The sequence below is a fragment of the Oryctolagus cuniculus genome, chromosome 7 (genome assembly GCF_051225735.1).
Source record: "Oryctolagus cuniculus isolate XC-2025 breed Fujian yellow rabbit chromosome 7, ASM5122573v1, whole genome shotgun sequence".
NCBI classification, from domain to species: Eukaryota; Metazoa; Chordata; class Mammalia; order Lagomorpha; family Leporidae; genus Oryctolagus; species Oryctolagus cuniculus.
In genome coordinates this window covers 4,056,333-4,070,570 of record NC_142873.1, presented here as the reverse complement: position 1 = coordinate 4,070,570, position 14,238 = coordinate 4,056,333, and the positions used below count along the sequence as shown (strand labels likewise).

Genomic DNA, 14,238 nt, shown 5'->3' with positions numbered 1-14,238 from the left:
ATCAGCACAGCTCTGGCCAATGCAGCCATTAGGAGAGTGAACCAGTGGATGGAAGACCTCTGTCTCTGTCTCTACCTCTCTCTGTAACTGTCTTTCAAATAAATAAAACAAATCTTTAAAAAAAATAAAGAAATGCTAATCAAGCCCCAATACAGGCCTAAAAATTAGGACTTCATTTTAACAAGATCTCCACATAATCCATGGGCATGTTTAAAGTGTGAGAAGCACTTCTGTAACCAACACCTGCCACAATTAGTGCTGTACGGTTTTTTGTTCTAAAACAGCTAATTTCTTTTAACATCATCTATCATCTTTTCATTTGAGTATCAAGAATTTTAATTTCTAAATTTTTTCTATAGTCATCCTTTTCCCTAATCAGATCATGAATTCAGCAATTAAAAGAAAGTAGGCCAGCACCGCGGCTCACTAGGCTAATCCTCCGCCTTGCGGCGCCAGCACACCAGGTTCTAGTCCCGGTCGGGGCGCCGGATTCTGTCCCGGTTGCCCCTCTTCCAGGCCAGCTCTCTGCTGTGGCCAGGGAGTGCAGTGGAGGATGGGAGACCAGGAGAAGCACCTGGCTCCTGCCATCGGATCAGCGCGGTGTGGCGGCCGCAGCGCTCCAGCCGCGGCGGCCATTGGAGGGTGAACCAACGGCAAAGGAAGACCTTTCTCTCTTTCTCTCTCACTGTCCACTCTGCCTGTCAAAAAAAAAAAAAAAAAAAAAAGCAAACTGCTGAATTTGAGTCTATTTGGCCCTTGGTTATGAATTGGAAGCAGTATTAGATAGTTCAGAGTCATTAAAATCAGGGAGAAATTTTTCTTTAAAGACTTACTTATTTGAAAGACAGAGTTAAGAGAGAGACAAGAGAGAGAGCCAGACAGAGAAATCATCCACCTCCTAGTTCTCTCCCCAAATGGCCACAACAGCCGCAGCCAGGCAGCTCCAAAGCTGGGAGCTTGGAACTTCATTCAGGTCTCCCACATGCGTGCAAGGGCCCACGGGCTTGGGCCATCTGCTGCTGCTGTCCCAGGTGCATTAATAATGTCCGAGCTCAGAAGTAGAGCAGCCGGGACTCGAACCAGCACCCATATGGGATGCTGGTGGCAAAGACAGTGGTTTTACCCACTAGGCCACAGGGCTGACCCTGGGATAAATTGTTTTAAGCTAGCACTTAACTGATTCAAGTACCCAAAAAAAGTGTACTATGCTAAAGCTAAAAACTACAATCACTTGTTAAACTGACCTAAGGTTGCCGTGAAGCAGCACTTTCGCAGTCACTTCGGCATGGGTCTTAAATGACAGCACACTGTTTTGCTATTTGTTGCCACAAGTATCTCATGCTTGCAGCTGACAATCCACAGCACACACAATCAATGCATGTATGAGGTCAACAAACAGAAGTTCACATGAAGAAGTACAAAGTGTACCTCGAGTTTCAATAGCAGAACAATTTAGAACATTTGAGAATGCATAAACGTGACAAGGTAATTTAAAAAGAATACCTATAACGCTGCGTTGATAAGCTTAACTTTCTGCTAAGATTCCTTACATTCAAATAAATGCCCTTTAACACAGTTCATTTTTTGAACACCACTTGAAAAAAATATGCATATACTTTTAATTCATTTTACTTTAGATCTTTCCCAGAAAATTAAGAGTAATTTTAGTCATTTTAAGTCTGTATCCATTTTTTAGTTAAATTATAGGCTAAGGCAAGACAATTTAGAATGACTTGAACTTCCACTTTTGCTTTGACAGGCAAATTGTTGAAAATAATTAAATAAAAGAATACTCCAATTCCCCTCAGCAGGAAAACATTTCTATGCCACCTCCACTTCTAACTTTTGATGTCTGCGTTGACAAAAATGTCAATTACAGAACTAATAATAAAGTATGTTGAATATGAAATGCCTATATATAAAAGAAAAGAAACTATTACTTCCTACTCTGTGATTTTTGTTACTTTTTTTATGTAGGTGATGGCTAATAGATTTTTCAAAAGACAAGGTGACATCTCCAATAGTGAAGAATTGTTAAGAACAGAAGAGAAAAAATGTCAAAAACAGAAATTTGACAACTTGCCCTGTTCAACATATATATGACAAACTGTGATTTTTATGTTTTTTATACTTTCAACTACAATCCTAGAAATGTTAGTTTTTCTAGTCACTCTCAGTGTTGAATGTTGTTGAGTCATTATAAAAGGAAAGCATCCATTATGCATTCATTATTATTTGTTCATTGATTTAGTATTACCAATACTAGGTACTGAACTGGCAAGAGCTCGTTCAGAAGGGACCATTCAAGGAAAGAGCGGAGAAAGAGGGGAGGGTGAGAACCATGTGGCCATCTGGGGGGAAGGAAGAGTTCCATGTGTTTGAAGAACAACAAACAGACAAGGAAGGAATTCGGAATTCGAAAGGCTGAGACTAGTAGGAGATAAGTCAGAAAAGTAAATCAAGATAGCAAGCTTGTGCCTGCCTTAGGGAACTATGGGACAAGAACACTGGCTAAATACAATGAGAAGCCACCAAAGACTTTCAAGACAATGAATAATGTGATATGACAAATTTCAAAAGGGTGACTGTGGTTGGTGAGTGCCTCCAGGGGAGGAGTCAACGGTGGAAAACAGGATACTGCCTTGGACATGTCAAAACAATCCAGCACAGGAATGATATGGCCAGCTAAACGCTGGATTCTAGATTTCCTATATTTGGAGCCTCGAAGCTGCTGCCTGTTCACTAGGGAAGCCTGAAGATTGGTTGGAGAGAGAATCAGCCTTCATTTCCTTCACAAGGAACACACACTGTCTCCATACAAAGGCAAGCAACCATTTAGGAGTCGAGTTCTGAAATACATCTCCATTGCACATTTACACAGCCTTCTGCCCAGAATAAATGCAGGAACGAGACGCACTACAGTTTCTGTAGTCTCTCCTGAGTGTGTGCGGAGTCTTGGATCTATGGACAGCCTTTGAAACTACCAGAAATACATAGAATCTACTAACACCCACTCATCCTTCAGATCTCGTTAATCCTGGCCAATCTGTGACTTTCCCCAACCAGGACAGAACCTCATGTTACTTGCAATACTGGCTTTCCCACTCTTTCACCACAAAAATCAACAATACTTAGCAAACATGCTTTTTCCCATGCCCTTTCCCAAATCAAGTAAGCCACCTCCACTAGGGAAAACAAAGCTGGATATCCTGCTTGCTCTACTGTAACAAAAGTACCTCAACAATAAATCAGTGGTAGGAAGAAGCAGAGGCCAAAACACCACAGATGCCCAGATTCGTACGTGCGGTTTGGTTAACTTGTCTTGAAGAAATATGTCTCAATGTGTTGTGTGATTTTTGTCACACGCCAAAGTCCTGAAATGGTTGTTTTTAACAAGTTTATCCACTCATATCAGCACTTTTGTGATAACCTGGATTTGCCATGCTCCTCACTCCGCTACTCTGCATCAAATACACTTTAAATGTAATGTTCCTGAGTAACCTACTAAAAAATGTTCAGAGAAAATATTTTGAAACATTTCTAAGTATAGAAACTGCCATTATGCTAAAATCACTATTTTCTTTTGACTGTTAAGATGCCTTTGTTGAAATGCTTACTCAGGTGGACTTAAATGACAAAAGCCCTCCAAGCACAGTAAATAGTCTTTGCAAAGACACAAAAGCATGTCAGGACACTGAATGGTGGGTGAGTGAACTCCTATTTTTAGCTCTAACTACAAATAAACTCATCTCCCACACCCTAAAAATGCCCTCTCTTGTCCAAGAATAATCCAGTATTTTCAGTCCACTCTCCTTGTCTTCCTATCAAATTTCTTGAAAGATTAATCCAAATACTGTTCTCCCTTCTTCACCTCCAGTCAATCCTCAATTCATTATTCCTTTGAGGCTTCTCTCTCAGCTTTAGCTCAATCACCTTCTTCGGAGGTCAGTGACCTCCCAAACTAACCAAATCCAGAGAGCAGCTTATCTCCCTGAAGCTCCCTGCTCACCCGCCAACAGGGCAGATCACTCTTCCCTGGACAACGCCCGCCCACTCCTGAGTCTGGCTCCTCCCATCTGGAGATCCTTCCCCTGATCTTTTTTTTTTTTTCAGATCTTTACCTGCAGTTTTCTCTTCCTGAACCTACACCCTTAGCATTAGGGATCTCCTAACACCTACTTTAACTCATCTCCCCAGTATTGTTCCCTAAGATCATCTCAACCACTGTCATTGCTTCAAGCTGAGGACTCTCAAACTTTTATCTCTAGCTCTAAGATTTCTCTGACAGTTACAGGTGATTTCGAATAACTGAAAAATAGTTCCACATTAACAGTCCACGTGAACTCAAATTCATCAATGCCCAAAACTGCATGAATCTTATCCCCACCTCCAAACCAACTTTTCTTCTTCCTATGTTCCGTAATTCATTCATTGGCAGCAAGAAAAATGACTTGAGGTGAAAACCTTTTCTCACCCCTTCTATTCTGTCGCTGGCAACAGCCAATCCTTTAATGAATCTCACTAATCTTACCTCCAGAATACTCACACATCTGGCTTTGCTCTCCCTCATTTCTTGTGTTTCATGACAGACACAACTCTGTCAAGACAAGGCCATCAGAATGGCTATGTCAAAAGTGAACCTGGTGCTCTCTGGTCAGACTAAAACAAAGCACAGACTTTTCAAATGTTTCCCTACACCATTTTAAGATATTGGCAGTTGGTGTTTCTGGATATTTTACTGATTAACAAGTCAAAACATGGGGCTGGCGCTGTGGTGTAGCGGGTAAAGCTGCCGCCTGCAGTGCTGGCATCCCATACGGACGCTGGTTCGAGACCCGCTGCTCCACTTCTGATCCAGCTCTCTGCTATGGCCTGGGAAAGCAGTGGAAGATGGCCCAAGTCCTTGGGCCCCTGCACCCACGTGGGAGACCTGCACCCACGTGGGAGACCTGGAAGAAGCTCCTGGCTCCTGGCTCCAGATCAGCGCAGCTCTGGCCTTTGCAGCCATTTGGGGACTGAACCAGCAGATGGAAGATTTTATCTCTCTCTCTCTCTCTCTCTCTCTCTGCTTCTCCCTCTCTCTCTGTGTGTGTAACTATGACTTTCAAGTAAAATAAATAAATCTTTAAAAAAAAAAAAAACAAGTCAAAACTGTGGGGGTTTTCTGCTTAACATTACTTGTAAAGGTATCCATTTCCTAGCAATGTTGTTTTTCCTAAATAAACTTTCAAATCTTATGGCCCCTAAAGTACCCTCACCAGATCTTAAAATATCTTTCCAAGCCTTGAACGACACTGATAAGTTATCATACAAAATGTATGGGAAATTAATCGAAGGTTTTGGAGAGAACGTTTCGGTTTCCAGGGTTTTTCGACCACTGCTCCTTTAAGGGAGTATGTATGGCTAACATAATTCAAATATCCTATACTCACAGTTTATCTGTATGCTCAAAATCATCCTCTGAAAATGCGTAACAGTAGCAGTTGTAACATTTATATACAGGATATTGTAGATATTAAGTCTTTAGAATATTTATCATATTCTAGATATTCTGGATCTACGACTGAAGAACTGGGATAAAAGGATACAACATAATACAATATGAAAAAGTAACATTAAGTTCTATCTTCTAAAAGGCATTGCTTGGGGCTGGCACCATGGCACAATGGGTTAACGCCCTGGCCTAAAGCGCCAGCATTCCATATGGGCACCGGTTCGAGACCGGCTGCTCCACTTCCAATCCAGCTCTCTGCTATGGCCTTCGAAAGCAGTAGAAGATGGCCCAAGTGCTTGGGCCCCTGCATCAGCGTGGGAGACCTGGAAGAAGCTCCTGGCTCCTGGTTTTGGCCAATTGGAGAGTGAACCATCGGATGAAAGACCTCTCTCTCTCTCTCTCTCTCTCTCTCTCCCCCTCGCTCCCTCTCCCTCTCTTCTCTCTGTGTAACTCTTTCAAATAAATAAATAGATAAATAAAATAAAATACAGCATGGTTTGTGGAGTTATACGGCCTTGAATGATTCACTTACATTTTTAACTCTATTTCTTCACATGAAGTATAAGGATAATAATAGTTATTTTTCAGAGCTAATATGAATAAAATATAAAAGTAGGTTTATTAAATACCTAATACATTATATGATACCAAATAGACCCTTAACTCATGCTATTACTTATGTATTTGAAAGGTAGAGTTATAGAGAGGCAGGGAAGAGAGGGAGCGACAGAGAAAAAGAGAGAGAAATCTTCTATCTGCTTGTTCACTTCCCAAATAGTCACAATGGCAGGATCTAGGCCAGGCCAAAGCCAGGAGCCTAAAACTCCATCCAAGTCTGCCACATGGATTTATAGGGGCCCAAGCACTGTGTGTGTTAGCAGGAGTTGGACTGGAAGTGGAGAAGCCAGGCCTCAAGTCACCACTAATATGAGATATAGACAATGACTGTGTACCACAACACCAACCCCCTCAAGTTTTCCTTTTTCAAACTTAGTAGAAGTGAAGAATTACTTTACTGAATTGAAGCAAAAGACAGAATTATGTGATACTAAATTATATAATATATTCTTGATGAATAGCACCTCTGATTCTATTAATTTTGTTCTTTCTCAATTCTAGTGCTGTATCTTTCATCTTTAAAGAAAGGGTATTTTTGTATGGCATTACATGAAGTTTTGTGTTCAAATGTCTGTGGAAGATACTTGTCACACTTATGTATTCTTCTTCCCGAGCACACAGCTCAATTAATTTACCCATACATCTCTGTTTTGCAGGAAGTAATGCGCAGAGTTTGTAGGTACAACTCAAAAGTCACCTACGCTCTCTTCCCATTCGTGTCAGCTGGGATGCAGACGAGCCCAACAGCATTCTTGGAAGTCTTATATAAAATAAAGTGAAATCACACAACAGAAATAATGGGAACATTTGGGAGGTGAACCAACGGGAGGAAGACCTTTCTCTCTGTCTTTCTCTCTCCCTAACTCTGCCTGTAAAGACAGAAAGACAGACAGACAGACAGAAAGACAGACAAAAAGACAGACAGACAGAAAGAAAGAGACAGAAAGAAAGGAAGGAAGGAAGGGAGGGAAAAGGGAAACAGGGCCTTATGACTCCAAAGCTAAGAAATGTAAGGCATGGTGGCTTCCTACCTGGTCTCTTAAGCTATACATCTGGCAGAAGCAGGTCGTTATAACATAAGAACACACAAATAGATCTACAGGGAAGCTTGCCTGGAAAGGGACCTTTTTTATTATTATTATTCAACAACTAACCCTTATTTTGGTAATTCTGTAAGTGAGGGTCTGGGAGGTTCTCCAAGTTTTCAGCACCACCCAATCAAATTTTCAGATGCCTACATTCCAAGACAATATTTGACTTTTCTTTTTTTTTTTTTTTAAGATTTTTTATTTATTTATTTGACAGGTAGTGTTACAGACAGTGAGAGGGAGAGACAGAGAGAAAGGTCTTCCTTCCATTGGTTCACCCCACAAATGGCCGCTACAGCCGGCGCACTGTACCGATCTGAAGCCAGGAGCCAGGTGCTTCCTCCTGGTCTCCCACGTGGGTGCAGGGCCCAAGCACTTGGGCCATCCTCCACTGCCTTCCTGGGCCTCAGCAGAGAGCTGGACTGGAAGAGAAGTAACCGGGACTAGAACCCAGCGCCCATATCAGATTTCTGCTCCAAAGGCAGATGATTAGCCAAGTGAGCCAGGGCGCCGGCCCCAATAATATTTAACTTTTCAAAAGAAACTCTAAGTCAGAATTCCCCATACAAGCCTCTCCCTAATTCCGAGCTCCCAGAAGCTATACCAGATAATAAATGCTTTCTGCCATTAAATCTGCCCCCCCCCCAAAAAAGAAAAGCAGTGAAGAAACAAAATGAAATAAAACTTGGATCTCCATCTCCAACCATATATAAAAATTTAAATAGATCATAAACCTAACCGTAAAATTTAACTTTAAAACTTCTAGGTAAACATGGGAAGAAGAATGTTTTAGTTAGACAAAGATTAGACAAAAAACAAAAGAACACAAATCATAAACAAAAAAATCAGCTTTATAAAAATTAAACTTTATATTTAAAAGACATTATTTAAGAATGAAAAAGCAGACTAGAATAGGGGAAATATTTCCAAAACATTTGGTAAGGAACACTTTCCATAATATATATAAAGAACTCAAAATCAGTAAGATAGGGGCCGGCGCTGTGCCACAGAGGGTTAATGCCCTGGCCTGAAGCGCCAGCATCCCATATGGGCACCGGTTCTAGTCCCAGTTGCTCTTCTTCCAATCCAGCTCTCTGCTATGGCCTTCGAAAGCAGTAGAAGATGGCCCAAGTGCGTGGGAGACCTAGAAGAAGCTCCTGGCTCCTGGCTTCGGATCAGGGCAGCTCAAGCCGTTGTGGCCATCTGGGGAGTGAACCAGCGGATGGAAGACCTTTCTTTCTCTCTACCTCTCTCTGTAACTCAGTCTTTCAAATAAATAAAATAAATCTTAAAAAAAAAAAGCCAGTAAGATAAATAACCCAATTTTTAAAATGAGCAACATATTTAAAGAGTCACAGACCAAGGAGATACATGAATCTCAAATAATCACATGAAAAGACAAAAAACACTAATCATTAGGGAAAATGTAAATTATCTGACAAGCTCTACCACAACATACTCACCAACATAATTACAATTTTTTAAACTGATAATGATGACTGTTGGCAAGAACACGGAGCAACTGACTATGTTGCAGGTAGGAACAGAAAATGGCACAGTACTTTGAAAAGTAGTTTGGTAGTTATAAATACATACTTATCCTAAGACCCAGTCAATACAGTCCTAGGTATTTACCCAAGTGAAATGAAAACATACATTCATCAATGAATTATGTTCAAATATTCACAGCAGCTTTATTCATAATAGTGAATAGCTGGAAACAACCCACAGGCTCATTAACTGATGACTAAACAAATCATGTCACATTTATACAACAGATTACCTCAACAAAATGAAATCAACTACTGATGCAACAGAGAAATCTCAGAAGCATTATGCTATATGAAGTCAGATACAAGACTACACATTAATTTTTTATTTATTTATTTATTTTTTTTTTACAGGCAGAGTGGACAGTGAGAGAGAAAGACAGAGAGAAATGTCTTCCTTTTGCTGTTGGTTCACCCTCCAATGGCCGCCGCACTGCGGCCGGTGCACCGCACTGAACCGAAGGCAGGAGCCAGGTGCTTCTCCTGGTCTCCCATGGGGTGCAGGGCCCAAGCACTGGGCCATCCTCCACTGCACTCCCTGGCCACAGCAGAGAACTGGCCAGGAAGAGGGGCAACTGGGACAGAATCCGGCGCCCCGACCGGGACTAGAACCCGGTGTGCCGGCGCCACAAGGCGAAGGATTAGCCTAGTGAGCCACAGTGCCGGCAAGACTACACATTAATTGATTTCACCTACATGAAATTGTAGAAAAGGCAAAATTATGCAGATAGAAAATAAATCAGTGGTTGCCCGGAATCACAGGTGAGATGGAAAGGATGGACTATTAAAACAAAAATTACAAGGTAAGTTTTCTGAGGTAATGGAAACATATTATATTGTAATTCCAGTGGAGATTACATAGATGTACTAATTTTCCAAAACCCCATGAACTGTATGATTCAAAATAAAATTATGCCTTCACAAAGTTTATTTTAATGGTTCTGCTGTATAAAAACACCAACAAAATTATTAGACAAAAACCAGTCCAATGTACTGTTTTTCAGAGTGAGAAGTATGAAAGAAGAGATTACAACTGGTGACTCATATACCACAGCGGACAGACACATCTTAGAGTGACCGAGACTTGCTTAAACAATAGAAAGGCAGGAGAGTGCTGAGTAGGGGAATAAATGTTAGCGACCTACTAGATATTGTGATGACTAAGGTTCATAATAATGCAGTGTATTTTTTGAAACAGCAAAAAAAAAAGATTAACAATGTTTTCACCACAAATAAAGGACAAGTACATAAGGCGATAGATGTTAGTATGATTTAATCATACCAAAAAGTACGTACTGAAATATCACCATGTATTGAATATACCATATGTAATGAAATCATATATATATATATATATATATATATATATATATATATATATACTATTTGCCAACTAAAATAAAAATAAATTTTAAAACAAAAAACAAAGATGGGACCAATCACCTCTGCTAAAGAGGATATGCAGATGACAAATAAGCATATGAAAATGTCCACCATGTGTCAGCAGGGAATTAGAAACTCAATGAACTATGAGGTATCACTATACACCTACCACGGTATATACGGTATACACGGCTGGAAGCGAAAGGAAAGACAACATCATCAACACCGACAGGATGCAAGAGAGAGAGCCATTGGAGCTCCCATTCACAGGCAGCAGGAGTGCAAAATGGCACTGCCACAGCGGAAGAGAGTCTGGCTTCTAACAATCACACTCCTAAGGAGTTACTTAGATTAGTATGATGTGCACATAAAACTCCATGTAAGAATGTTTATAGTATCTTCATTTTATTGCCCCAAACTGGAAGGAATTAAAATAGCCTTCAGTAGATAAACAACAACAACAAAAAACCCTACTACATCCATAGAATAGAGTATTATATAGCAATAAAAAGACATTCGGTATCAAGCCACAGAAAGACAAATTTTTAGGACAATGAGGCATTGTGATAACTTGGTAATGGTGGATATACTGCATAGATTTGTCACATCTCAGGGCTATACAAACACAAAGACTGAAACCTCACAGGAATTGTGTACTGTTTTTAATAATCTATCAATATTGGTTCATTACTTACAACAAATGAACAGTAACCACACAAAATGTTAACAAGGGAAACTGAAAGAGGGGAAGAGATAACAAGGACTTTGTATTTTCTGCTCCATTTCCTTGAAACCCAAGACCAATCTAAGAAATGACATCAATTATTTTTTATAGAAATTAAATACCCACTTTAATACAGTTTGGCAAAATTTCATGTAAATTAGAAAGCTGAAAGATAATACTGCAATCGGTGGCTGATATATGGGGTACTTCCAAAGTTCATGGGAAAACAGATTCAAAGAATTTTGAAATGCTCTTTTCAAAGATGGCATAAATTCAGACATTTTCCCCTAAAAAGTCTGAGCCTAGAAGCAGACATTGTAAGAGCTTCTCAAAGTTCAGATCTACTCCTTAGCTCCAGTTTCTATGAAAAGAGTACCGACCACAGAGCCCAATGACATGCGGCTCTCAAGGGCTGCATCAGCATCTCTCAGTAGCATCCATGCAGTAAGCAGGGCAGACATCACGCTACTTCAGAAAGTGAGTGGTGAAGCACAAAGCACACAGCAGCAATACAAACTCAGAAAAGACCAATATTAAGTGAGAAGAGAAATACCACATTTCATAGAAATGCGGGAAAAAAAAAAAGCAGGAATGTGGCCAGCACTGTAGTGTAGCAGGTGAAGTCGCCACCTGCAGTGCTAGCACCCCATGTGGGCGCTGCTTCAAGTTTGAGCTGCTTCACTTCTGATCCAGCTCTCTGCTAAAGCACCTGGGAAAGCAGCAGCAGATGGCCCGAGTGCTTGGGCCCCTGCACCTGCGTTGCAGACCCAGAAGTTCCTGGCTTCAGACTGGCGCAGCTCTGGCCATTGCGGCCATTTGGGGAGTGAACCAGCAGATGGGAGATTTCTCTCTCTCTCCCTCTCTCTCTCTACTTCTGCCTCTGTAACTCTTCCTTCAAATAAATAAATAAATCTTGGGGCTGGCACTGTGGCGTAGTGGGTAAAACCACCATCTGTGGTGCCAGCATCCCATGTGGGCACCGGTTCAAGTCCCATCTGCTCCCCTTCCGATGCAGCTCTCTGCTGTGGCCTGGGAAAGCAGTGGAGGATGACCCAAGTCCTTGGGCCCTGCACCCACATGGGAGACCCTGAGGAGGCTCCTGGCTCCTGGCTTCAGATTGGCCCAGCTCTGATCACTGTGGCCATATGGCAAGTGAACCAGCGGATAGAAGACATCTCTTTCTCTCTCTATTTCTCTCTCTGTCTCTGTCTCTGTCTCTCTGCAACACTTACAAATAAATAAATAAATGTTTAAAACATAAAACATAAAGCAGGAAGAAAAAAACAGCAAAATGATGTGTCAATTTTAAGTCAGCAGATAAAATGACACTGTAGATGGCACAATCAGACAACCAACTGAATCAAATCTCCAGCAGAAAGCAAAGTCTAGCCTGAGAGTGGCACAGACTGGGAATGAGTACCATCCTTCCTTTTCCTGTGCACATACACATATACGCCTTAAAGATGGTTACTGGCCATGTAAATACAGGGAAAGTTCAAGCTCAACTTCTTACCCTCGTCCGCCTCATCCTCCTGGGGTGACATTGGTGCCCCTCCACTAGTAGGAGTGACTGGCTCCTCCTTGTCAGACTCTCGCTGTAGACTCACCACCTCATATATGGCATCTCCAGCACTGGTGTGGCCTTTCCCTTCAGACTGAGAAAGATAAAACACATATTTAAACGTTAAAGACCTGAAGGAAATACAGAGGGATAGCATCTCAGTGACTCACTAAAAAAGAGTTAAAATGAAGAGCAGCAGATCATGTTGGCTCTTCAGCAGGTCTGAGGTTAACACATCTTTTAGGGTGCATTATTACTCACATGACATTCAAAATATACATAAACACATGGTTCCTCAAGCATTAGGTCAACAGACATGATAAAACCTACTAGCTACTCTAAGAGAAGCCAGTTCCAATCAGAAAAATCTGAGACACCACAGGTCCTGGGATAGACAGAGAAGCCATTGATGCTAGACTTTTTCTTAAGATTTATTTATTTGAAAGGCAGAGTTATAGAGAGGTAGAGAGAGAGAAAGAGAGAGAGAGAGAGAGAGAGAGAGAGAGAGAGAGGTCTTCCATCCACTGGTTCACCCCCCAAATGGCCACAACAGCCAGAGCTGGGCGAATCTGAAGCCAGGAACCAAGAGCTTCTTCCAGGTCTCCCACACAGGTGCAGGGACCCAAGCATTTGGGCCATCTTCTACAGCCTTCCCAGGCTGTACCAGAGAGCTGGTTAGGAAGTGGAGCAGCCAGGACTTAAAGAGGTGCCCATATGGGATGCTGGCAATGCAGGTGGTGGCTTCACCCATGATGCCACAGCACTGGCCCCAATGCTAGATTTTTAGAACTGACTACCTCATATTGCTGCAGAGATCTATCAGCACACCCACCAGCTAATTCATGGAAGTAGCCAGTTTTTACCTTATAAACTGTCGGGATCCTATGGATGGGTATAGAGTTTAATATCAAGATGGCTGCATCCCATATTAGAGTTTCAGGTCCACCGTAGGGCGACACACCTGTGTCTGGAGCTAGACCTACCCTGCAGGACTGCATGGCAGCCGGCCTCGGCGGCCAGTGAACGCGCTCAAAGCAAGCTGAGATGGGTGCCAAAGAAGAGCCCAGTGTGGTAGTCAAATGGAGTGAGGCTAGAGCCACCCCACCCTGAGGGGAGAAGACAGCTGCTCACAGACAACAAGCAAGATTTTTTTTATCCTTCTCTTTTTCTTTTGTTTTGCTGGTAGCTTTCAAAAAGGCATAGATTGGTTTTGTTTCACAGTTTCTGGCTTCAAGGACTTTGGTGTTGTTGCTAGTGCAATGTAATAAGAGATAAAACAGATTTACAAAGAGGAAAAACTCCTAAGGATTCCAGATTGGTTGTAGTATGTTTCAAAGACAATTTACGTGCTTTTCTAAGGTCAAGTTTTTAATTAGTATCAGCAGCTAAAAAAGTTATAAAACATTTCTCCTTGTCCCTGGGCCTTATTGTACAAGCTTTCAATTGCTAATTCTGAATTGGACAACTGCTCTGGTTGCTCAGAGATGTATTAGTGTCAGAGAGGAGGATCTTTAAACATGGAGGATGCTCTACTTCCTGTCGTGGAGGGTGGAACTTCCGCCCTCACAGGAAAATGGGCACAGATTCCGCCCCAAGATGGCGGCCCCCATGAACCACCACATGCTACATGCCTGGTTAATACAGCAATGTATATTAAATCATGTTCTTATTATTTTCACTTCTGAAGTGAGATTTTAACAGTCTGGAATGGTGTTTCACCTCTGAGTGGGATTCTAACAGTCTGGAATGGTGTTTCTCAGACTGGATGGTTTATATTTGGTTTGTTTCACCTCTGAGTGGGATTCTAACAGTCTGGAACG

At 41.6% G+C, this 14,238-nt stretch overlaps 1 protein-coding gene across 9 annotated transcripts in view; it reads right to left on the bottom strand.

Moving 5' to 3' along the window:
• The window catches only part of RABGAP1L (RAB GTPase activating protein 1 like), a 788,382-nt gene that overhangs the window by 598,333 nt on the left and 175,811 nt on the right, over positions 1-14,238 (bottom strand). For all 9 annotated transcript variants that reach the window (XM_070077152.2, XM_070077147.2, XM_089299425.1 and 6 more), the window contains one exon: positions 12,371-12,512. In XM_070077152.2, the coding sequence (XP_069933253.1) occupies positions 12,371-12,512 (142 nt within the window). The remainder of the gene's footprint in view (positions 1-12,370; positions 12,513-14,238) is intronic.